This window comes from Pogona vitticeps, chromosome 5 (assembly GCF_051106095.1).
Source record: "Pogona vitticeps strain Pit_001003342236 chromosome 5, PviZW2.1, whole genome shotgun sequence".
In the NCBI taxonomy this organism is placed as follows: Eukaryota; Metazoa; Chordata; class Lepidosauria; order Squamata; family Agamidae; genus Pogona; species Pogona vitticeps.
The window spans coordinates 56793734-56817068 of record NC_135787.1 but is presented as its reverse complement, the minus strand read 5'-3'; the positions used below and the strand labels follow the sequence as shown (position 1 = coordinate 56817068).

General features: G+C 39.7%; 1 protein-coding gene and 1 long non-coding RNA gene across 2 annotated transcripts in view; both read left to right on the top strand.

The window, feature by feature from the left end:
- The window catches only part of VEGFC (vascular endothelial growth factor C), a 73862-nt gene extending 69555 nt beyond the window's left edge, over window positions 1-4307 (top strand). Inside the window, exon 7 of the mRNA XM_020803176.3 lies at window positions 3799-4307. Coding sequence (XP_020658835.2) covers window positions 3799-3913 — 115 coding nt within the window. The 3' untranslated portion in view covers window positions 3914-4307. The remainder of the gene's footprint in view (window positions 1-3798) is intronic.
- Window positions 1-23335, top strand: part of LOC144589399 (uncharacterized) — a 1017889-nt gene that overhangs the window by 881374 nt on the left and 113180 nt on the right. The gene's annotated exons all lie outside the window — the stretch shown is intronic.

Sequence of the window (23335 nt, the reverse complement as noted above, 5' to 3'; positions counted from 1 at the left end):
ATTTTTTAAATCCCCATTGAGTAGCTGAGCCATTGTTTATTTTCTGTCTTTTGTTACCTGAATGTTCTCGCCATGAACAGTGAGGTTCACAGCTTGGAAATACATCTGAACCCAGCGCTCATCATGGAAACCCAGGTGGCGTCAGTGGTCCACTCCGCCAATTACCATCTGTGGCAGATTGCCCAGCTGCATCCCTATCTTGATGGTGGGGCCCTCACCACTCTGGTCCATGCACTTGTAATCTCAAGATTAAACCACTGTAATGCGCTCTATGTGGGGCTACCTTCGAGGTTGATGCGGAAGCTTCAAATGGTGCAGAACGCGGCGGCCAGACTTCTTAGTGGGGTGAGAAAACACCAGCATATCTCTCCCACTCTGGCTGCCTTACACTGGCTGCCCATTCGTTTCCGCATTGACTTCAAAGTGTTAATGACATACAAAGCCCTAAACGGTTTAGGACCTCGATATCTGGCAAAACGCCTTCTTCCACCTAGATCTACTCAAGTCACTCGCCATAGCCAGGAAAGACTGCTGAGGGGCCTGATGCCGAGAGAGGCCTAGAAAGAAAGAACAAGAAAACGGGCCCCTCGACTTTGGAACAGCCTTCCATCAGAGATCTGCCTGGCACCCTCACTGGGTGTTTTCAAGAGCCAATTAAAAACTTGGCTCTTTAGGCAGGCCTTCCCTCCTGCCAATAATTGATTTTTTACTTTTCTTGGTTTTTTTGTTGTTTATCCTCCCATCTTGATTATATTATTATTGTAGATTTTGTGTACAATATTTTGTGAGCCACCCTGAGTGGACTCCTGTCTAGAAGAGCGGGATAAAAACCCAATAATAAATAAATAAAAATACATAAAGTCCTAAACTAAAATTTTCAGTTCTTCCTTGTTTCCCATACTCCTGGAATTCATATATAGACACTGGAGATTGTGTGATTTCTGGCCTGCCTTCCTTCATACATTTTTATGAAGATTGTTATCGGCCCTGTTATAGCTGCTCGGTCGGTTCCTCTTTTTAAGCCTTCTCCTATCTTTACCTTTGAGCTTGCTTCTCCTTCCCACTTCCAATTCAGTTTAAAGTCCTCCCGATGAAGTCCTTATTGCCGTGGTCAAATACATTCTTCCCAGTTCTTGTGAAGTGCAACCCATCACTTACCAGCTGTGCATCTTCTAGGAAGCATAGCCTGTGTTCCCAAAATTCAAATCCCTCATGTTGGCATCACCTTTGAAGCCAGTTGTTCACCCCGGAGTATTTTGTTTTCCTGTTTTGTTTCTCTTCTGAGTACTGATAGAATGGACAAGAAAACTACAGTGGTGCCTCGCTAGACAATGATAATCCGTTCCACTGAAATCGCTGTTTAGCAAAATCATTGTCTAGCGAAAAGCATTTCCCAATTGGAATGCATTGAAACCTGTTTAATGCATTCCAATGGGGAAGAATCGTCATTGTCTAGCGAAGATTGGCCATGGGAAAGCCGCTTTGTGAACCACTGACCAGCTGTTTAAATAGCTGTCTTGCGAAGCTTAGGTCCCGAAAACACCCGTTTTGTGACTGCGGAGGGAACTGTCAAAATCGTCGTCTAGCGAAAATCGGTTTGTGAAGCAGGGACCAAACATTGTCCAGCAAAATTCCCCCATAGGAATCACTGTTTTGCGAATCACTATAGCGATCGCAAAAAGTCAATGTCTAACGAAAAAACTGTCATGTGGGGTAACTGTCTAGCAAGGCGCCACTGTATTTAGGCTCCAAAGTACTTGAGTTTTCAAAATCTGTTACGATTTTTTTTTGTAGTTCCTCTTGGCTCTTTCATTTGTTCACAAGTGGGTGAGAAGAAAAGGATACAATTTTGTGGGTTTTATGACAATCTTGCCATCACACCCCTAATCTGTCCTCCAGGGAGACACATACCTGGCAGGTCCATGGATCTTCCTGGTATGTTTCTGTTTCAGTCCCATGCAGTATAGTAGAGAGACTTCTACTATTCTTCTCTTCTTCATTTAGTAGGTTTTGAGTTCTGTGTTTACATGGCTGAGTTTCAGCCACATTCATGTCCTCTTGCAGGATTTCCTGTATGTGTACGTTTGCATGCTGTCTGCCAGAATCCTCTTCAAAAATCTAACAGTGATTTTGCAGTTCCACTGGTGCAGAGTGTCTTCTCAGTTTTTGCTCCTGTGACTCTTTTCCATGGAACTTCTTCTATTATGTTTCTTCTCTCCTCAGCATTCTCCTCTTCTGCTTTTTCTTGTTGTTCTTCTACTTCTAGCACCTCCCTTGCCATCTGCCACTGCTCAAGTCCTATCTATGTATTCTTCATCTTCTGTTATAGGCTTAAGAATTGTTACTTGCTGCTCCAGTTCTTTCATTTTCCCCCTTCCAATAGTGCTACTACATTGCACTTGATGAATGTAGACAATGTGTTGTTCTCTGGCACAAAGACAAATATTGCACACACCTTGCAGGTTCACCACCACTGAAGTGTCTCTTTCCTTCATAATTCCTGTCGCATTTTATTTTCTTCTGTTTGTCTGTCAGTGCCCTTTCCTTTGCCTTGAAGAATGCTGGAAAGTTCACTAATATATAACTATATCCAAAAACCAAAACTTTCTGTTAGGGGCCTCCCCTACCAAACTTCCCCATTAAACTCTTGTTATCTTTCCATATTCACTCAGTCTAATTCATTCCCTGGGGTCTGTCTCAGTTTTATTCTTTTACTGTGCTGTGTTAGGATCAGCAAACAGAAAGGATTAGCACTGCCTTGTATATCTCTTACCAAATATTTGTATGCTGAAATCCTGTACATGTTAATTCCATGCTGGTGGTAAGACAGAGAATGACATCAGGCGGGACAACTTTTTGGAAGCCAAACATTTCCTCCCATCCTAAACTCCCCATGGGTCCTGAGTAATCCCTTTTGTCATTGCAAATCCATTGAGGCTGTGGGACAGGAGGAGGAAGTCCTTAATTACCAAACATTACTGCTGCTAGGATGCCTTTACTATGACCACTGATTTTCAATAATTAAAGACAAATAGCACAGGTTTCTGACAATAAAGGGGATTATTTGGGACCTGTGGGGGAGAAGGAAATGTTGAATTTCCAAAAATTTACTGCACCTAGTGACTAGAAATGGGCGTATTCGTATATGAATACAAATATTCGCATGCAGCTGGACTTAACGAGGGGCTGGTCTCTGGGGCTGGACCATCAACTCACATTTCCTGCTGTGGCACTGGTCCCACTCATACTTCCAATCGCTCCCCGAGTGCCTCTCTCTTCCTGTTCCGCTGGCCACTCAGCTGCCGTGCAGGGAGACTCGTCCTCCCTCCCCCTGCCTGGAGTGGTCAGCTGAGCAAGAAGAGACCAGCACTCCAGGCACAATGGGAAGAATGAACGGGATGGGCACCACAGCAGGACAGTGAGTGGATGGTCTGGCCCCAGGGGCCAGACCCTTGTTAAGGCCAGCTGCGCAGGGATATTCGTGTAGAACTGTAAAGCTGGAAGACACCCTATGGATCATCAAGTCCAGCCCTGTCAAGGAGGTACAGTGATGATCTGAACTCCCAATCACTGGCTTCACAGCCAGATACCTGGATTACAAAGCTGTCCACCACTGTGAAGACAGAGGCAGGTTGTTGAGTTTACTGCAGAAGAGTATTGGGTGGCTCATTGTTATGAAGCAGTGAGGACCTCATTGCTCACTAATTCCAAACTAGGAAAACATCTTGGCCAGTTATGACTTTAGGTTTGGTCTTTTCATGGTTTTTTTCAATAACTGTTTTTCTGATTGTTTTCCAGTTGCTATAGACCACCATGTACAGTTCGAACGAAACGCTGTGAGTCTGGATTTTCTTACAGTGAAGAAGTATGCCGTTGTGTACCCACATATTGGAAAAGACCACTTATTAATTAGAGATGAAGATAACAACTGACAGTTTGGTGTACATTTTTCCTGTTCCTGTTTTCTTAAGACTGCTATCATTTTGGATTGACAGAACAGAAGAGACGTTATAGGACTGTCTGAGACAGACTTATTTGTGCTCTGAGGCACATGAAAAACAGATAGGCAAAACTGGGATTTTCTTCATTATAAAGAACTTGCCAAGGACTCAGTTTTGCCGGTGGCCAAACAGCCTAGGTTTTCTTCTTTATGATTTTTTTAAAAAGATAATGACTATATAATTTATTTCCATTTAAAATATTGTACTGCATTCCTGTTTATAGCAGTAACAACTGTTAAATCTCACTGTGATCAATATTTTTATATCGTTCAAAATATGTTTTAAATAAAATGAAATTGTATTATAGCTATTGAGCTCGTTACCTTTCCATATACTTTGAGCAATCTTTAGCCTTTACTATAGATGAAGAATAGGTGCACTTGAACTGCCCATTCCTAAGGGCATAGTAGACTAGATAACATTTCAAATACATTTTCTAGACCCTGCATGATTTTCATGTACAGGTTACTTTTGTTGCACCTTTCTGCACGGTCTATTCCCTGTGACTCATACACACTAATATTTGAAATACTGGGTGTAATTTTTCTTTATTAAGAGTCTTTTGATAGTCCTTTGATTTGCCTCTATAAATGCAATAACATTTGTATTTCTGTTTTGCTATTTTGTAGTTTATGTTTGAAATCTTTCCACATAATTAGTTATAAATAGGAGATGCTAATTTTTAAAAAAATTAAATTCAAAGCAGTATCTAAGACCTTGCACTAAATTATGAGCACTAAATTATGTTATAAAACTTGTAAATGTTTAACAGTAGAAGTGCTTCAGCTGTTGCTAGATAGTTGTTGAACTCCAACTGTATGTAGATGCTCATCAACCCTTCCATGACTCTCATTTCATAGCTCTGCATCCTTATTCAATTTATTCATGAATATTTATAAATGTTCTAGCTAGGTTTCAAATCCTATTTTCCATCCCATAGCTGTACATGTTCTTACTGATACAAATATGCATTCACAGAAACCACAACTTTGTAATCACACTCTCTCTCACCAACAGTGTTGCTTCAAAACAGCAATAATCCAATTAAATGGAGGCAAACCATGCATGCTGCTATTCTAAAAGTAATTACAAATTCTGCATGTAAAAATCTGAATAATGATTAAGCCAAACTTGAAACAGGAGTCACTCTATGGAATAATGTAGAACTTAGAACCCCACTAACTTTAATTCATTATGAAAACTTATATCTACCAAAATATCAACTTCCTTTGGTTTGTGCATTCTTCCTTAGGAATTCAGAACAAAGTCACTTTAAAAGGTTTGGCCTGTTTTGTAACTGAAATAATAAATATCTGTAATTGATAGGAATTGTGGTTTCAGTAGAACCAGGAAATCCCTTCAACACTATAACATGGGGTGTTCCTCCATATAGTATTTGTGTTCTTTGAAAGGGTAAGTTTATCATTCCACTCATTCCTTATTGATGTTTTGCAGCCATATTGTCAAAACGTAGAGCCAGACAATGTGTCATATTATTTGCCTTGTATGGACAGAGCTATATGCTATAGTATATCATTAGAGTCGTCCTTGTTTAATTGTTTAGTTGTGTCCAACTCTTCGTGACCCCATGGACCAGAGCATGTCAGGCCCTCCTATCTTCCACTGCCTCTCGGAGTTGTGTCAAATTCACGTTGGTTGCTTCAAGGACCATCTCATCCTCTGTCGTCCCCTTCTCCTCTTGCCTTCACACTTTCCTAACATCAAGGTCTTTTCCAAGGAGTCTTCTCTTCTCATGAGATGGCTAAAGTATTGGAGCCTCAGCTTCAGGATCTGTCCTTCCAGTGAGCACTCAGGGTTGATTTCCTTTAGAATGGATAGGTTTGTTCTCCTTGCAGTCCAGGGGACTCTCAAGAGTCTCCTCCAGCACCACAATTTAAAAGTATCAATTCTTCGGCGGTCTGCTTTCTTTATGGTCCAGCTCTCACTTCCATACATCACTACAGGGAAAACCATAGCTTTGACTATGCGGACTTTTGTTGGCAAGGTGATATCTCTGCTTTTTAAGATGCTGTCTAGGTTTGTCATCGCTTTCCTCCCAAGAAGCAGTCATCTTTTAATTTTGTGGCTGCTGTCTCCATCTGCAGTGATCATGGAGCCCAAGAAAGTAAAATCTGACACTGCCTCCGTGAAGGGGATCAGTAGGGCAGTGGTTCCCAAACATTTTTGATGTGAAGCTCCCATGCTTTACTGACCAAAGATTGCAGCTCCCCTTGCTCAGATGGGCCATCAGGGATCTCACTGCCACTTCTCCCTAGCCATCCCATTCCCCCTGCCGAATATCTCCAATTGCCTACTTCCTTTCAGGTCCTGATGCAGGAAACTCATGAGGCCACCCAGCAAGTGCCTCACCAGGGACCATAGAGAGGAGGCAAAGAGGGTAAGGCACACAGCCTCCACTTCCAGTTCCTGTTTGACACACAGCTATGAACATCTCCTCTACATTCTCTCCCTTTTCCCATGTTATCCTGGCTCAGATCCTGAGCTTCTCACAAACCTGTGGCACACCGTTTGGGAACTCCTGTATTAGGGGCTTATGAATACTGAAGTGAGGTTCACCATTAGTTCGCTTCACATGGAATGTCTCTAAAAGCTTCGTGCTGAAGCTGGGACTTTCCCTGAGCACCATTTGTCTTTATTGGCTATTGACCTGCATTCCTAGCATTATCTCTTGTGTTTGTCTCTACTTTCCCATTTAGCAGCTGCCTAAAACTGCACTTTTGCAGTACTAGCACCTTCAACAATTACAGTGGTGCCCCACACAGCGAGGCTAATCCGTTCTGGATTAACCTTCGCTGTGGGAAACATCGCTGTGCGGGAGGGAAAAAGCCATAGAAACGCATTGAACTTTGTTCAATGCGTTCCTATGGCTTTCAAACTCACTGTTCAGCGAAGTTCCTCCATAGGCGGCAGCCATTTTCGCGCCCTCCCCTCGCAGAACGAGGGTGCCAAAATGGCTGCCATCAGCTGTTCGGCGGGTCAAAAATGGCCGCCGGAACAGCCAAAAGGGGCCGGGGCGCAGCGTTTTCGCACCCTTGGTAAGCAAGGGGAGCGCGCGAAAATGCTGCCGGAAGCCCTGAAATGGTTGCGCGCAGCCATTTCGGGGCTTCCGCAGCATTTTCGCGCGCTCCCCTTGCTTACCAAGGGCGCGAAAACGCTGCGCCCCGGCCCCTTTCAGCTGTTCCGGCGGCCATTTTTGACCCGCCGAACAGCTGATCGGCGGGGCGCAAAGCGAAGGTCGGTAAGCGAGCAGCTTACCGACCTTCGCTCTGCGATTTTCGCCCATTGGGGCCATCTACCGTGCGCTCGTTGTGCAAGGCACCACTGTATTTGCAAAAAAAAAACCCTAACAGGCAAAATCCTGTTGTCCTCACTTTACATCGGTGTAACCCAAACCGGGCATCACAAACATTTCATTTAAAGTCATAGAATGATTCCTGCCCCCCCTTCAGGTTCCAGGGCTAACTATGACTTCCTTTATGCTCAAGATAGCCTTGGAAGGGGCTGGGGTGAGGGAAGCTTAGTTGTAAAAAAAACACCAATAGCAGCTCTGAGCTTAGCAGCACTGATGCAACTGTGAGTTTTTGCTTGCTTGCTTGCTTACTGTTAAAGGTGCCTCCCTGCCGCATTCTGAGGCTCCCAAAGTCACCTTTGAGGCAAAAGGGAGCCTTAGGAAGCCTCAGAACTAGAAAGGAGGGGGTCGAAAACTTTAATGTATAATTACATATTTCCAGTACCTGATCTGGATTACGCTGGTGTAAAGTTATGAAGCAGAATTTTCCCCAGTCCATTAGAATGTTAACATGTACACAAATGTTTTCTTATCTCTAACAAAAAATGTCTTGTTCCTGCATGAGGTTGAAAAGGCACTGTTAGCATCCAAGTAAGCTGTTCCCAGTCTACCTTGAACAATCAGCAGTTGGACATGGATGACAAGCATTATAAGCAAGATACCAAAGTATGTGAAACCCTGCACAGTTATATGCTTTACCTTGACTTTCAGTGCACATAAATTGGCTCTCATATTTATCTTTTTAAAATTATTTATTTATCAATCGATGATTGCTGGTTGAAATCCAGGAGTTCAGTTGTGTGCATTAAGTTTCCGTTACTAACTAAGATATCATCTAAAGTTCTTAGAGGTTTGGAATGTCACACCTACAATGCTGCATTTATTATTTGAACATTGGTTGAAATTCAGTTGCTTAGCATAGTAAGTTGCAATGAGAGTTGATTGATTCAGTGGAACTTAACGTAGGAGTTGGTCCTGCTCTATTTGTGACTTACTAAGCTAAACAGAGTTTCAGCCAGAAAATGTATTTCCTTACTACATTTATATCCCACCTGTCCACAAAAGAGTTGGGGCAGGGTACATGGTTGGCTCTTCTCCCCACTGTCCTCACAAAAATGCTGTAAGGTAGACAGATAGAGAGGTAGCTACTGGACAGAGTCACCCACATTAAACCTGTGGCTCTCCTAGCCTGGTTCTGATACTCTAATTATTTGCACTGCATTGCTTAAATGCCATTTCCCAGTTAAGATACCTTTAGGACCAATTTACAGTGGTGCCTCGCTTGATGATGTTAATTTGTTCCAGCAAAATCGCTGTAGAGCGAAAACATTGTCAAACGAAATGAAAAAACAACAACATTGAAATGCATTAAAACCTGGTTAATGTGTTCCAATGGGCTGAATACCTGCTCGTCTAGCAAAGATCCTCCATACAGCGGCCATTTTCGGTGCCTGTATAGTGAGGAATCCGACCTAGAAAACAGCAGGGGGCCATTTTGAAAGCCAGCAGCCATTTTCAAACCCGACGATCAGCTCTTTGCTGATTGTCGTAAAGCAAAAAATCGGTTCCTCAAACAGGGAACCGATCAACGTGAAGCGAAATTCCCCCATTTAAAACATCATTTTGCGATCGCAAAAGCAATCACAAAAACATCAACATAATGTGGATTCATCATAGAGCGGGGTAATCATCCAGCGGGGCATGACTGTAGTTTAACTGTAACTAATGGTTAACAAAATTTTAGTCGAAACGATTGGAAAAAGAATTTTACCATAGTTAAAATGTGCCAACTACTTTTTTAAAAAGGCTGAATCCTTTCCAGACAGAAAATTTAAGTATCAAACAAAACTGAACAGTGTGAACAAAACAGTTCTCCATTATTCAGGTTGAACATTAAACAAGCAAACAAATCCCTTAAGGCTTGATGCAACTCGAGAGTATGCCCAGCCTAAATTAATTATGTCTGTGTAACATTTCTCCATTCTGTTTCAGGACTGTTGTAAATTGAAGACCAGAGCTTTTAAATTCTGTCCAGCAACACACGTTTCATCTTCTATTACTACTACAACTGCTAAATATTTTCTCCTAATAACATGCCTGTTGCTGAGGTCAATTTAGTTCTGGTCCCAAAGGCTTATGGGGAAGAATGATGTGGGAAGGCAGAGAACTTGCTTGAATTTGTATCAAAGAGCAGTGTTTATGTAAGAAAATGTTTATGGAAGGATTTGGTCCTTGAATTATTTCTACCAGTTGCCCAATAATAACCCAATGCAGCTCAGTCTAAATTAATGGAAGATGTACACATTTCCATTTAAAATCCATGGGAGCAGTCTGATTGATTGATATTCCTTATTTTTCCATTGGGGTTTAAAAAGAAACAGGAGACCCAATTACAGTGCTACTTAAATGTAATGACCTTGATATAATCTTGAACTGGATATAGTACCTGCAGATACACAGGAATACAAGATAATTCAAAAGTGCCTCATTTCCCTGTTCCCACCTATCAGTATGACCACACAGGTCCTGGAAGCGTCTAGAAGCAGCAGTTCTCCCATTTCAGTCAGTGCAATGCACGCTAAGGGGTTAATATGCACACTCTTGAGAATTTTAATTTTTTGTAATTTGGTATGTCTCTGTATCATTCCTTCTTATGTAATCTGTTTTTTTTAAATTAGGTAGACTTTATTATAGGATGCTATGAAATGATGTTTATTACCTAGAAAAAAAATCAATGTCTTTTTAGCCTATCAGTATTCAATAGCCTTTTTCAAGGTACTGTAAAGTTATGTTAGAGACAACACAGGCATGCATTTATTTAAACTTCAGAAAGTATATAAACATAAAATTATTTGTACCCTGCATTATAGATCCTGTAAATATTTTCATTTTTTAAAAAAAAAAACACAGTTTGCAAATACTTCTACTCAGAGTCTCTGAACCAACTCACTGGTGACTAATAATTAAAACAAAAAGCTACAAATTTTGTTCTTTCTATTAAAAACACGTATAACTTCAGCATGCCACTTAGATTCAGTGGAACTTTTACTGGACACAACTAAGGTAGGAAGATAGGGAGATATTTTTAAAAAAATCCTCCCAATCCTACTCTCAGAGGAGTAGAAGAAAATCCAATTCTTCATTCATACCTGGGGCAAAATCTTTGGTTTTAAAATCCATTCTATTTCTGTTTAGAGCAACATCTTACAATCTTTAGGGTCTACATTTTCTCTTGCACAGAATGTGAAGTCTGCTGCAGAATGTCTGTGATCTACAAGCTAGGTAACTAGAGGGGTCTCTGTCTTCTGACAGGTTTTTTTTTGCATTTATGGATGCTGCCCAGTTTTCTAACTTACACAAAGTTTGTTTCTGTGTGTGTGTTTGGAACATTGCCCTTTCAGTTATGACCTAGATTATGGTATCATAGCATTTGTCCAAAAACATCTCTGCAAAAGTAGTTTTGATATGGAGCCAAAAGTTGGGAGTTCAATTGTGTATCAGTGTGTATCCCAGGAGAAGAGCCAGCCTGTGTGGCCTTGGACAAGCTACACAGTCCCAGAGCACTTCTAGAAGAAGGGACTGGTAAACCACTTCTGAGTATTCTCTACCTGGAAAACCCTGAAAAGGGTCTCCATGAATCAGAATTGACTATACAGCACATAATTATTAATTCCTCTCTGCCTTGCTCCCCATTATTTTCTTTCTTTGACCAGGAAGGGTCTAGAAGAGAGCTGGGGAATTGCAAAAAAAGGGCCTTGGAAGGCTGAAAGGCATGTCTAATGTGAGATACATAACTCAAAAGCTGTACATAGGGATTAACCATATGCATAGTACACATACAGTTTTCACAGAAGAAGCATTTTTTAAATGAAGGATTGTTATTATGAAATGCTGAGACGTTTCAATTATAGCAGGTTAATTGTATGAACCTCCCCTCTGTCTTCTGGAACAAAGAATTGTTATTATTAGTTAGAAAAATAATTATTAATTAATTAGAACAATAAAATTATATTTTTACAAGCAACTAGATGTAGTTGAGCTTTCTAAAAACAAATAAGAGTGATATCTGGTTTGATATTTACATAAACAGAGGCTCCAAATGCAGAAGGTGCGGTGATTCAGCAGCCATAGCACAGAAACCGTTCACGATTGCATGCAACCATCACCTTGTCTGATTGTCGTCATTGCTTCCGCCATTCGGCCTGTGCATGAATAAGTATTGAATACAACAGTGGTCCCCAACCTTGGGCCTCCAGATGTTCCTGGACTTCAACTCCCAGAAATCCTGGCCAGCAGAGGTGGTGGTGAAGGCTTCTGGGAGTTGTAGTCCAAGAACATCTGGAGGCCCAAGGTTGGGGACCACTGGAATACAGTACACCTTTTGGCTTTTGCAACTAACTAAGGTTAATAAAGCAACTGTGTTTCATTTTATTTAATTTATTCCTTATATGTGTGTAACTGACCCTTCAGCTTTTGCCATAAACCTTAGAAAGAGAACAAGAGTATTTTTGTGGCTTCCTGGGTGATATATGATGTATTTATTACTTAATTAGCTTAAATTTCCATTTGCAGTAACAGAATCCTAGTATTACATATATCAGGCTCAGACAGTTCATCTCATCTCACAAAAAAAGATAATAATCAAAATATGTTAAACATGAAATATTACTATACTGTAAAAGAAACGCACACTGTAAATAAAGTGCAGATACAGAAGAATTTCCTTGGATCACAGACATACTGGACAGGCCGTAGGACCACCAAAACACAAAGTTTTTGACATCTAAAGACAAAGAATGGGCTAAACTTGGGCATGCTTTTTCCAATTCGGATATATCAATACATGCCCTCTTAAAAAATGCTGCGGCTGTACAAAGTCTTCCTAAAGTGTTAAACTTTTATTTAGGAGTGAAGATAGATGCCTACACCTGAGAATAAGTGAACTGAAATGATTCACAATATTGACAAATACAGTATCTTGCCATATAATTAATCTCTGTCACCCTGAAATACAGAGAATGTGGTCAACAGACAGGAATGTATTGGTGGGAAGTCATCAACTTGTGATATTTAGAGGCTTCTAGAGATAGGAAGTTATAGGGTCCCATAAATTTCTGAGTTATAAAAATGTACTACACAACATGCTGTAATTTAAACTGTACTGTACCAATAAAATAATAAACCAGTCATGTTAGCTGATGGTGCTTTGAAGAATAGCTGTCATCTGCTGTTCTTAATGGTAAACTGCAAATATTTTTCACATTTCTCCTTTTCACATTGATGCATGCAAATAAGAGACTTCTGCAGCTGTAATCGATAGTATAAATAAATACATGTGTCACATTTTATATGACTGTCCATGCTTAAAGCAAATTTGGCTACAAATATTTGTTGTTATGCACCATCAAGTTTTTTTCCCCAGTTTATGGCAATGCTATAAAGCAATTCTCTCCAAAAAGACCAGCTCTGCTCAGGTCTTGCAAACTCAGGATTGTGGCTTTCCTTATTGACTCAATCCATCTTACACTGTTCTTCTTTTACTTTCAATATTTTCCAATATTAGCATCTTTCCTGGTGAGTCTAGTCTTCTCATGATATACCCAGTCTTTTTGGCTGCCCATAGTATCTGTGAAGCTCTCTTTAACACCATATTTCAAATGAATCCATTCTTCCGTCATTTTTCTTCTCTGTCCAGTTTCCACATTGGTACATCATAATGAGGAAAACCATAGTAACCATACTATAGATGATCTTGCCTTGTTGTCTAGAAAACTTTCCTTACACTTAAGGAGTTTTGTTCCTGAAGCTCCTTCATAACTGCTCCGTCTTTTTCTGATTTCTTGGCTGAAGTCTCCATTTTTATTTATGATTGTACCAAGAAATATTCAGCCATTTTGATCTCTTCACTGTCAACATTAAAGTTATATAATTATTCTGTACTCATAAATTTTTGTTACATGCTCAACTATAATCTTGCTTTTGCACTTCCTTCTTTATCTCAATTACTAGTAGTTTCAAATAATACACCAGCAGTGTATCATCTGCATATTTTATTGCACATTTCATTTGCATCTAATCCTTTTTTAAAAAATGATACTTAATACACGTGACTTGCAGAGATAGGGAGTTGAAATACACCATTGTCAGGCACTTCTGCTGATTACAAACTATTCTGTTTCTTCAAATTCTATTGTAACAGTTTATTCTGAGTATAGGATATGCATCAGAACAATCAAATACTGTGCCATAACTGCCTCTTTTAGAATTATCTATAGCTTTTTGATTTACACAGTTAACGGCTTTAGTGTAATCTATAAACCACAAACTGATTTTCTTCAGAAGTATTTGCAAACATATATATTCAATAAGATTTCTAAAGCTCCATCCTGTTCTGAATGCAGCTACGAGCATGGTTTGGTCTAAGAGGGAGAGGGAGAGAAAGGACACAGACAGAGAGAAGTCAGGATGAGAGAGAAACCACAGAGAGAAAGAGAGAGAAAGAGCCAAGCAGACAGACCAGAACTATGGAAAGAAAGGAGGCATAAAGGGAGAGGGACGGGACGAAAGAGCCTAACACAAACACACAGAGGGAGAGAAGAGCCACAAAGACAGAGGAACCACACAGAGAGAGTTAAGAGTCCAAAAAAGTCTCTCCCCCCCTCTCTCTCTCTCACACACACACAGAGAGAGATTATTCACAATGTTTTGTGGCCTAAGCCACCCAAAGTATGTCTTCCCTCCACTTCAATTTATTTCTTTCCTTCTCAGATATTTAGAAAAAGCAAGCCAGCGTTTGTGTACTTCAAAGTGAGCTCTGTTCCGTTCAACACAGTTCATTGCCAAGAGATCAGCTTAGCCTGCAGCTCTGCACCTATGCATTCAGCTGTGTATCTTTTGGGGGTGAACTGAGCCTTTGGGCAAGAGGGTATCTTACAACTGCAGCCTTAGAACAGGAATAAGCATAACCTAACTCTTCTGCATACACTGGCCAGCAAGGTCACATGTAGACACAGTATCTAGAAACATTCTGGATGTTTTTGAACCATGAAGCGTTCCTTTCTAGGGTAGATCATGTATAATAGAATTTGTCAAAAAACAGGCATGACAATTGCTTTGTGTTTGGGTGAGAAGTGATTAACCAAAAAAAAAAAAAAAAAAAGATTAGGTCTTGGTTTTTTCTTTTGTTTTGTGTCATCTTGTGAATGGGAACGAGCACAAGAAATGTACACCATCTTGACCACTGACATTGGTATTGTGAAAAGTCTGACTGACCTTTTCTATGGAAAGGTTGTCATTCTTTCTTCCTGCTGGCAATGTGGGCACCATGCTGCAAAGCAATTTTGAGCCACTTTCTGATGCTTTAAATTATGGACATAGCATCAATATCCCACATTCATAAACCTGAGGTTTTTGAAGGATTGGTTGTTTCCTAGCATTTCTTGAATTATTGGAGACTAGCTTTAAAAAGCAAATTAAAATTAAGAAAGGAGGTTGGATTAGAATATGTTTTCTGGGAATTGTACCTCTTTCCTCCCCCCCCCTCATTTCCTATCTCCAAATACAGATAACAATTTTAATCATGTCTGTAGTGTATTAGCAGGATACTCAATGTGGTATAATGGATAGAATGGCAGACTAGGACTCAGGAGGAGACCTAGGTTCAAATGCCCACTGGGCTATAGAAACTCATTGAGAGGGTAGAACTGGTAAAATTGCTCCTTAAATATCTCATTTACCTTGAAAATACTATTAAGTTCAAAATAAGTTGGCTTTTGACTTGACAGCAAAAATAATAATAATAACAATAGTATGCTGCCATACACTAATGTACATAAGACTCCTTCATTCATGGCTTCTTTGCACAAGTATATGAAATAAAAGAAAATGTGAATTGATGATTGTTGTGGGTTTTTGGGCTGTTTGGCCATGTTCTTAAGGTTTTTTTCCCTAATGTTTGGCCAGTCTCTGTGGCCGGCATCTTCAAAACGTGAATTGTCATGTTTTTTACACCATCATTGTAGGACTGTGGCCTTTAATGGACAAAAATGTTGAAATAACCAATTTGTTTACATGATTAGTTGTCCTGGAATAACAGCCATCCATTTCTGTTTTTTATATACATTCAAAGGGAAACTAAGAGGCTGAAGATGGGGGGGGGGGGTCCCTGGTAAAATCAAGAACTCATCTAACTTTCTGGATAAGTCATCTTGTAAACATCAGCAAAGTTGTTATTTCTAGTATACAGAAATGGATGGAATGCAGAGCTCTTGGAAAGGAACATGACCTGTGAAGACAGTGTGTTTGATTTTCTCAGTTCCTGTCTTTTAAGTAGGGGATCCATAAATTGGTGACGCATCTTTAGGCCAGCGGATATAAACAGATGATACTAATTTTCTCTATGTGATTAATTCTCCGGTAAATACAGCCAAATAGGGACACTTGGAGTAATCCAGCTGTTAAGACAAGGATAGCTGTAGTAGTTTGCTGTGGTCCACACAGTCAAAGGCTTTTGCGTAGTCAATGAAGCAGAAGTAGATTTTTTTTCTGGAACTCTCTGGCTTTCTCCATAATCCAACACATGTTAGCAATTTGGTCCCTAGCTCCTCTGCCCTTTCAGAATACAGTTTGTACTTCTGGGAGTTCTCAGTCCATATACTGCTGTAGCCTACCTTGTAGGATTTTGAGCATAACCTTGCTAGCGTGTGAAATGAGTGCAATTGTACAGTAGTTGGAGAATTCTTTGGCACTGCCCTTCTTTGCGATTGGGATGTAGACTGATCTTTTCCAATCCTCTGGCCACTGCTGATTTTTCCAGACTTCCTGGCATATTGAGTCTAGCACCTTAACAGTGTCATCTTTTAAGATTTTCAATAGTTCAACTGGAATGTCATCACATCCACTGGCCTTGTTGTTAGCCATGCTTTCTAAGGCCCACTTGACTTCACTCTCCAGGATGTCTGGCTCAAGGTCAGCAACCACACTATCTGGGTTGTCTGGGACATGCAGATCTTTCTGGTATAATTCCTCTGTGTATTCTTGCCACCTCTTCTTGATGTCTTCTGCTTCTGTAAGGTCCCTACCATTTTTGTCCTTTATGATGTCCATCTTTGCATAAAATGTTCCTCTAATATCTCCAATTTTCTTGAACAGATCTCTGTGGGTGATCACGGAACAAAGGAAGGCCAATTGCCTTAGAACAAAGGAGTCGACAGTGCAGATGTCTGAATCAGTGGAGCCTACAGGCAATGCCCTGAGAGCTCTTTTATTTACTTAGCATTATTACATATTATGTTGTTAGAATTCAGATAGGATACTAATTACCTAATTGTAACTAAGATTGGTTGAAATAACGCTTTGATCTTGTGCTCTACCTGTAAGCGAAAGGGCAGAATAAGGGGTTACCTTGCCTGCTGGCAGCTGCCACGTCCTTTCAGGAGTGTATGCGCATCACTGGAACAGAATGCAGCTACAACCTTTAAGCAGAAGTTTCCCTTTCTATTGTTTTCCTCTATATCTTTGCACTGTTCATTTAATAAGGCCCTCTTGTCTCTCCTTGCTATTCTTTAGAAGTCAGCATTCAATTTTCTGTAACTTTCCCTATCTCCCTTGCATTTTGTTTCCCTTCTCTGCTATTCATAAGGCCTTGTTGGCCAACCATTTTGCTTTCTTGCATTTCCTTTCCTTTGGGATGGTTTTTGTTGCTGCCTCCTGTACAATGTTATGGGCCTCCATCCATAGTTCTTCAGGCACTCTGTCCACGAAATCTAGTTCCTTAAATCTATTCTTCACTTCCACTGTGAATTCATAAGGGATTTGGTTTAGATTATACCTGACTAGCCACTTACTTAACTTATATGCAGAATACATCATGAGAAAGGCTGGAGTGGATGAATCCCAAAATGGAATTAAGATTGTCAGAATAAATATCAACAGCCCCAGATATGCAGATAATACCACTCTGATGGCAGAAAGTGATGATGAATTAAAGAACCTCTTAATGAGTGTAAAAGAGGAGAGCACAAAAAATGGTCTAAAGCTCAACATCATAAAAAACTAAGATCATGGCCACTGGCCCTATCACCTCCTGGCAAATAGAAGGTGAGGATATGGAAGCTGTGACAGATTTTATCTTCTTGGGCTCCATGATCACTGCAGATGGTGACAGCAGCCCTGAAATTAAAAGACTCCTGCTTCTTGGGAGGAAAGCAATGACAAACCTAGACAGCATCTTAAAAAGCAGAGACATCATCTTGCCGACAAAGGTCTGCATAGTCAAAGCTATGGTTTTTCCAGTAGCGATGTATGGAAGTGAGAGCTGGACCATAAAGAAGGCTGACCACCAAAGAATTGATGCTTTTGAATTGTGGTGGTGGAGGAGACTCTTGTGTGTTCCCTGGACTGCAAGGAGATCAAACCTATCCATTTTGCAGGAAATCAACCCTGAGTACTCACTGGAAGGACAGATCCTGAAGCTGAGGCTCCATTACTTTGGCCATCTCATGAGAAGAGAAGACTCCCTGGAAAAGACCCTGATGTTAGGAAAGTGTGAAGGCAAGAGGAGAAGGGGACGGCCGAGGATCAGATTGTTGGACAGTGTCATCAAAGCTACCAACATGAGTTTGACCAAACCCCTGGAGGCGGTGGAAGACAGGAGGGCCTGGCATGCTCTGGTCCATGGGGTGATGAAGACTTCAAAACAGCAGCTGCTCTCATAAAAGCATCCTTGAATGAGACACCAGTTCACTTAAGTTTTACACATAAAGGCACATACAAATATATAGATACTATGAAAAAAACAAATAAACGATATCAATGTGTTTGTGATAACTAGACCTGTGAAAAAACAATCACCAAAATTCTGGATCTTTTCAATATATATGTAGATATGAATTAGTATTTTAGTTTTAAGGGGAAGTTTTTGAAATTTAAACTGAATGCTGAGAACTATCAACACTATAAAATTGGAAATGCATGCTGTTTGAAACAATCAGATAAGTGTTTGTCTCTCTCTGATCTATTCTCTTTCTTTTCATTTCCATCAACTTTTAAGACTATGCCAAATATTATATAATTAAGCAAAAGACCTAATCTTACTCCCATGTCAATGTGAATCACTGAAAACATTGTTAAGTTTATCCTCTAGGGAGTCTTAACCACAAATTGTGGTGAGCATGTTTAAAGGTTTTATTGTCATTATAAAAATTATGGACCCAATATTATTCTCCCTGTTTCCACAAAGGAGAATTAATATAGGTTTTTCACTGAGACTAAAAAGGAATGAATCTGTACCTTGGCCTTCCAGAAGCCTTGACAAATTTAGCATTCCTGCTTTAACTCTTTAAATTCCTAAGCACCTCTCATTAGCTATCTGTCTTACCCTTTATCATATTTTAAAACCTACAGCGCAATGTAAGACACTCTTTATTAGGAGAAAAGGAGTGGCAAAAACATACAGCACTTTATGTGGGTACCAGCTTTCAAAATAGCAGAGAAAAGGGCTGGAATTAATGTCATATGAGTTTTATAGAACTAAAGTACATTTGGATGAACTAAACTATACAGTAGCAGGAATAAACAGAAGGTAGAATAGACTTGCAACATACAGTAGCTATCAAAAAGCATCCAGTGGCTTTAGCACTGTCCAGTTAATTGCAATACCGAATAATGGCCAAAATCAGAAATAATTTCTGCAGCTGCATTTTCACAGTCACTTGTGCAATCAGTTTATGGTCAATACACAGCTATGTGGTCAGTTGAACAGTTTGTTGCACAATCAGACACACAGACTGCCTGGATATAAATTGCCATGAACTTTTTTACATTATTCCCATCACAGCCAGTATTTGCTGTTTAAATTAAAGTATCATATAGGTGGAGTAATAACTGGAAATCACAGCAATCCATAACACAACTACAGCATCCCTGAGAGAAGGCCATCTGGACTCTGCTTAATAAATACCCCTCATGAAAGAAAGACCACAGCTTCATGGGAAAGTCTGGTTCTTCCAATGTTAAGAAATTCTCCTTATGTTTTACTAAAATATGCCTTTCTGCTTTCCTACATTTCCCACACTGCTTATGGTTGTGGCCTCTGAGGTGACAGAGAACAAATCTGCTTCCTCTTCCACACAACAAGCAAGCAAGTTACATCATTGCCCTTCTGCCAACATAATTATGCAGCAGGACTTTGGTCATTGTAAGTTATTTTTCTCTCTTTTTCTGCCCTGAAATACCTAACATACTTTTATGTTTCAGTGCTACAAATGGTGCAAGCTGCCTTAGGTTAGGTACAGCCCAGTTATCTTTCCATCACCTGAAAAACGATGAGAAAGTTCAGAGCAGAAGTCATCTATTGGAACCATTTCTCTGCATTGACATTTACGCCATACAAAGTGGTGAGCAATTAATAACCAATCATTCTTGTATTTGATTCTTTGTCTATGTGGAAAAGTTCAGAACACAATTCACCCCAAGCATTCTGTTTTTGTTCACTTATGGTTATATACAACATTCCATTCATGTTTTAGTTATGAGAAAAACAAAACTGGAGTTATGCCGCCTTGAAGGATTCAACCACCACTGTTCTGAGAGAACTGCTCCATAATTACCAAGGATGCATGATAACTGATCCTTAGAAATACTGCAGATTTTCAACTGCAATGAATGAAGGCTACAATCAGCTTTACTCCCTTAAAGTTGAAGTCACTGTAACTTCCCATACCATTGGCTACACATGTCCAGATTAAAAAGCACTACATGGATCAGCACCCTGCAGCCAAAATGGCATTCAGTTTATTGTGCCTTAACTTCAAAAAGTCATTCTACAGGGTGGGCATGAGTGTGGGTGTTTCTCACAGGGAAGAAAAATAAGTGTGTGAAATAGTACCGCACATTTCTAGGCTCAATCATCTGTCTCCATTAAATACATTTAGTGGGCAACATAACAAAGGGAAATCTTGCCAGACCTTACCACATATTTATATAAAAGACTCCACAGTCTAATCCATACTTGGAGAAAGGAAATGACTGTGGTGTCTCAAATATTACTTAGTGGGAACTACTGGAAAACACTGATTTCTTAAAACGATAAAAGATGAATTCTTTGATCAGGTGTTAAAGATTTGCTTACAAGTCATCGGTCCTGTCCTTAACTTCCTTTACTAAGGCAGATTGAGACAAACTTTATAATTATTGCTTACATCCAGTCTTTCTGATAACATATTCTCATCTTATGCCTTTTGATCTTGGTCAAACCATTCCACTTCACATATATTTCCTGATTTTAGCAGAAGATAGAAAAATAAAGTCACTCACAGAAGACTTGAAGGCGCCTAGATGCTTCCATTGTTATCCATGATTTGAATATATATATATATATATATATATATATATATATATATATATATATATATATATATATATATATATATATATATATATATATATATATATATATATATATATATATATATATATATATATATATATATCTGTGCACGCTTGTGCACCTGTGTACTGACACAGGGAAACAGTGTAGGTGACCAGAAACATGGCCATAAAGGAAGGCAGAGTATCATACAGTATTAAATATGTTTCACAGCTTTTTTTTTTTCATTCTGCATACGGGCTCTTGACAAAAAATCAGTTATTCTCTATGCTTCATAAACTTTGGAAGATTAGAGCTGGTTACTGTCATGTACAAATTTAAAGGAGAAACTTAAGGGATTCTTTGACAAAAGTAAATACTGTATCTAGAATGTGTTGGTCTGAGGCAAAAACTTCACTGAAAAAATCATACTTTTCACATGATCTAAACAACTGAGACTAAAAAGGAATGAATCTGTACCTTGGCCTTCCAGAAGCCTTGACAAATTTAGCATTCCTGCTTTAACTCTTTAAATTCCTAAGCACCTCTCATTAGCTATCTGTCTTACCCTTTATCATATTTTAAAACCTACAGCGCAATGTAAGACACTCTTTATTATCATATATTTCCATCCTTCTTCTTTGGTCTATTTTAACCCTTTCCATTTCCCCCTCCTTGTCTCTACAAAAGAATATATTAATAATTGTGTCCTGTCAAGTCAACTCTGACACGGCATCCAATTTCAGGGTTTCTTAAGTACTCAGATGTGGTTTACCATTCCCTTTTTCTGGGGGCATCATGGGGCTGTGCAGCTTGCCAAAAGCCACACAGGGGAATTGAACTCCCAACCCTGACTCTACAGCCAGATATGTAAACCACTGAGCTATCCAGTTAGCTACAAAAGAATAGAGAGATATAGTAATACCCTAAAGAAGCAATGTGGGACATGGTGCTGCTGCGAGTTAAACTGCAAACCCTCTGGGCTGCAAGGCTGTAAGATCATCAATTCAAATCCACGCAACAGAGTTAGCTCCCGTCGCTTGGCCCAGCTCCTGCCAACCTAGCAGTTCAAAAGCATGTAAAAATGTGAGTAGATAAACAGGTACTACCACAGTGGGAAGGTAACAATGTTCTGTGTCTAGTCGCACTGGCCATGTGACCACGGAAACTATTTACGGACAAACGCTGGTTCTAAGGCTTGGAAACGGGGATGAGCACCGCCCCCTAGAGTCGGACATGACTGGACATTTGTCAAGGGGAACCTTTACCTTTTAAAAGAATCAATAGGATTTTCACCCGGACTGGCAGGAGATTGGGCTGGCACCTAGGGGAAAAAAAAGACATTAAAGAATGTTGGGAAAAAAAGGAAGCTTGAAAAGAGGAAGATTAAACAAAAAGGCTGAGGAAAGATGCTGAGATTTAAAAAAAACAGACTTAGGCTATCCTGGACAAGGAGAAAAGGAGTGGCAAAAACATACAGCACTTTATGTGGGTACCAGCTTTCAAAATAGCAGAGAAAAGGGCTGGAATTAATGTCATATGAGTTTTATAGAACTAAAGTACTGGTTACAAGAGTATCCAGTGGCCGCAAAGCACTTTTATTATAACTCGCACAGATCTTCCCACATTCAAGAATAATACTCTGGCCACTGCACCATAAAACAAATGCTACATGCAATGAAAGACACACACACACCAAAAATGTAGGCTAGTCATAGGTTTCAGAAGAACTGGATCATATCAACAAGCAGATGTATTTTCTGTGACTCTTTCAACTGTGCATATGTTTGTATAATCAATTACATTTTGCAAGCAGCACCAAATAATTCTTCTGCCACTAGCTTCTCTCTTGCAAGGACAGTTTCTGGAAAGTCTTCTAATTGTTTTTGGCCTAATACAGCTATAAATTTCAGTCTAGCAGCATTGCTATTTGCTTTACTAGACCTTATGTACTCAAAGCTAAATGTCACAATATTAATTTCAGGAGGTTTTAAGCATGTAAATAATGAGCTGCCTTTTTTAACCCTTCCATATTTTTACATAATAGTCAATGGAGGTGGTGGTGAAATACTTTCTTGAAGAATTTTCTGTCATTATCTCAATATTGGCCCGAAGGCACATACTTAAGCTACCCCAAGAACAACATGAAAAGGGACAGAGCTGTGAAAACTTTGTAAATCTGATGTATTAAAAAAAAAGCAGAAGCTACCATATTATAGTACAGTATGTCAGTTAATACTGTTCAAGATTGTCTGAGATTTTATTACCTCTTTAGTGCTGTAATTAGGCTACTAATTTTCCTTGTTGGTTGTTTTTTCTGCTCAAATATATATATTCACACAGCAGAAAAGCAGTTTGAGAGCCAATTATCAACAGAAAGGAAAAGTCCCACCCATAAATATTTGATCAGGAATGGAAACTGAACCCAACAGTCTACAACATCTAATGTGCCCTTTCATGTACTACCTATTACTTGTCACCACTGGCTGCCTCAGTCAGTTTGTAAAACATTAAATCTTTGGACTTGTTACTGGCTTGGTAGCTATTGTGTGATGTCACATTCTCAAAAAAGAAGTCACTCTCACCTTCAAAGTGCACACGTGTGCAGAGGCTAACTAAGGCTAGATCTACATGTTACCATTTCTATACAAAAATCTC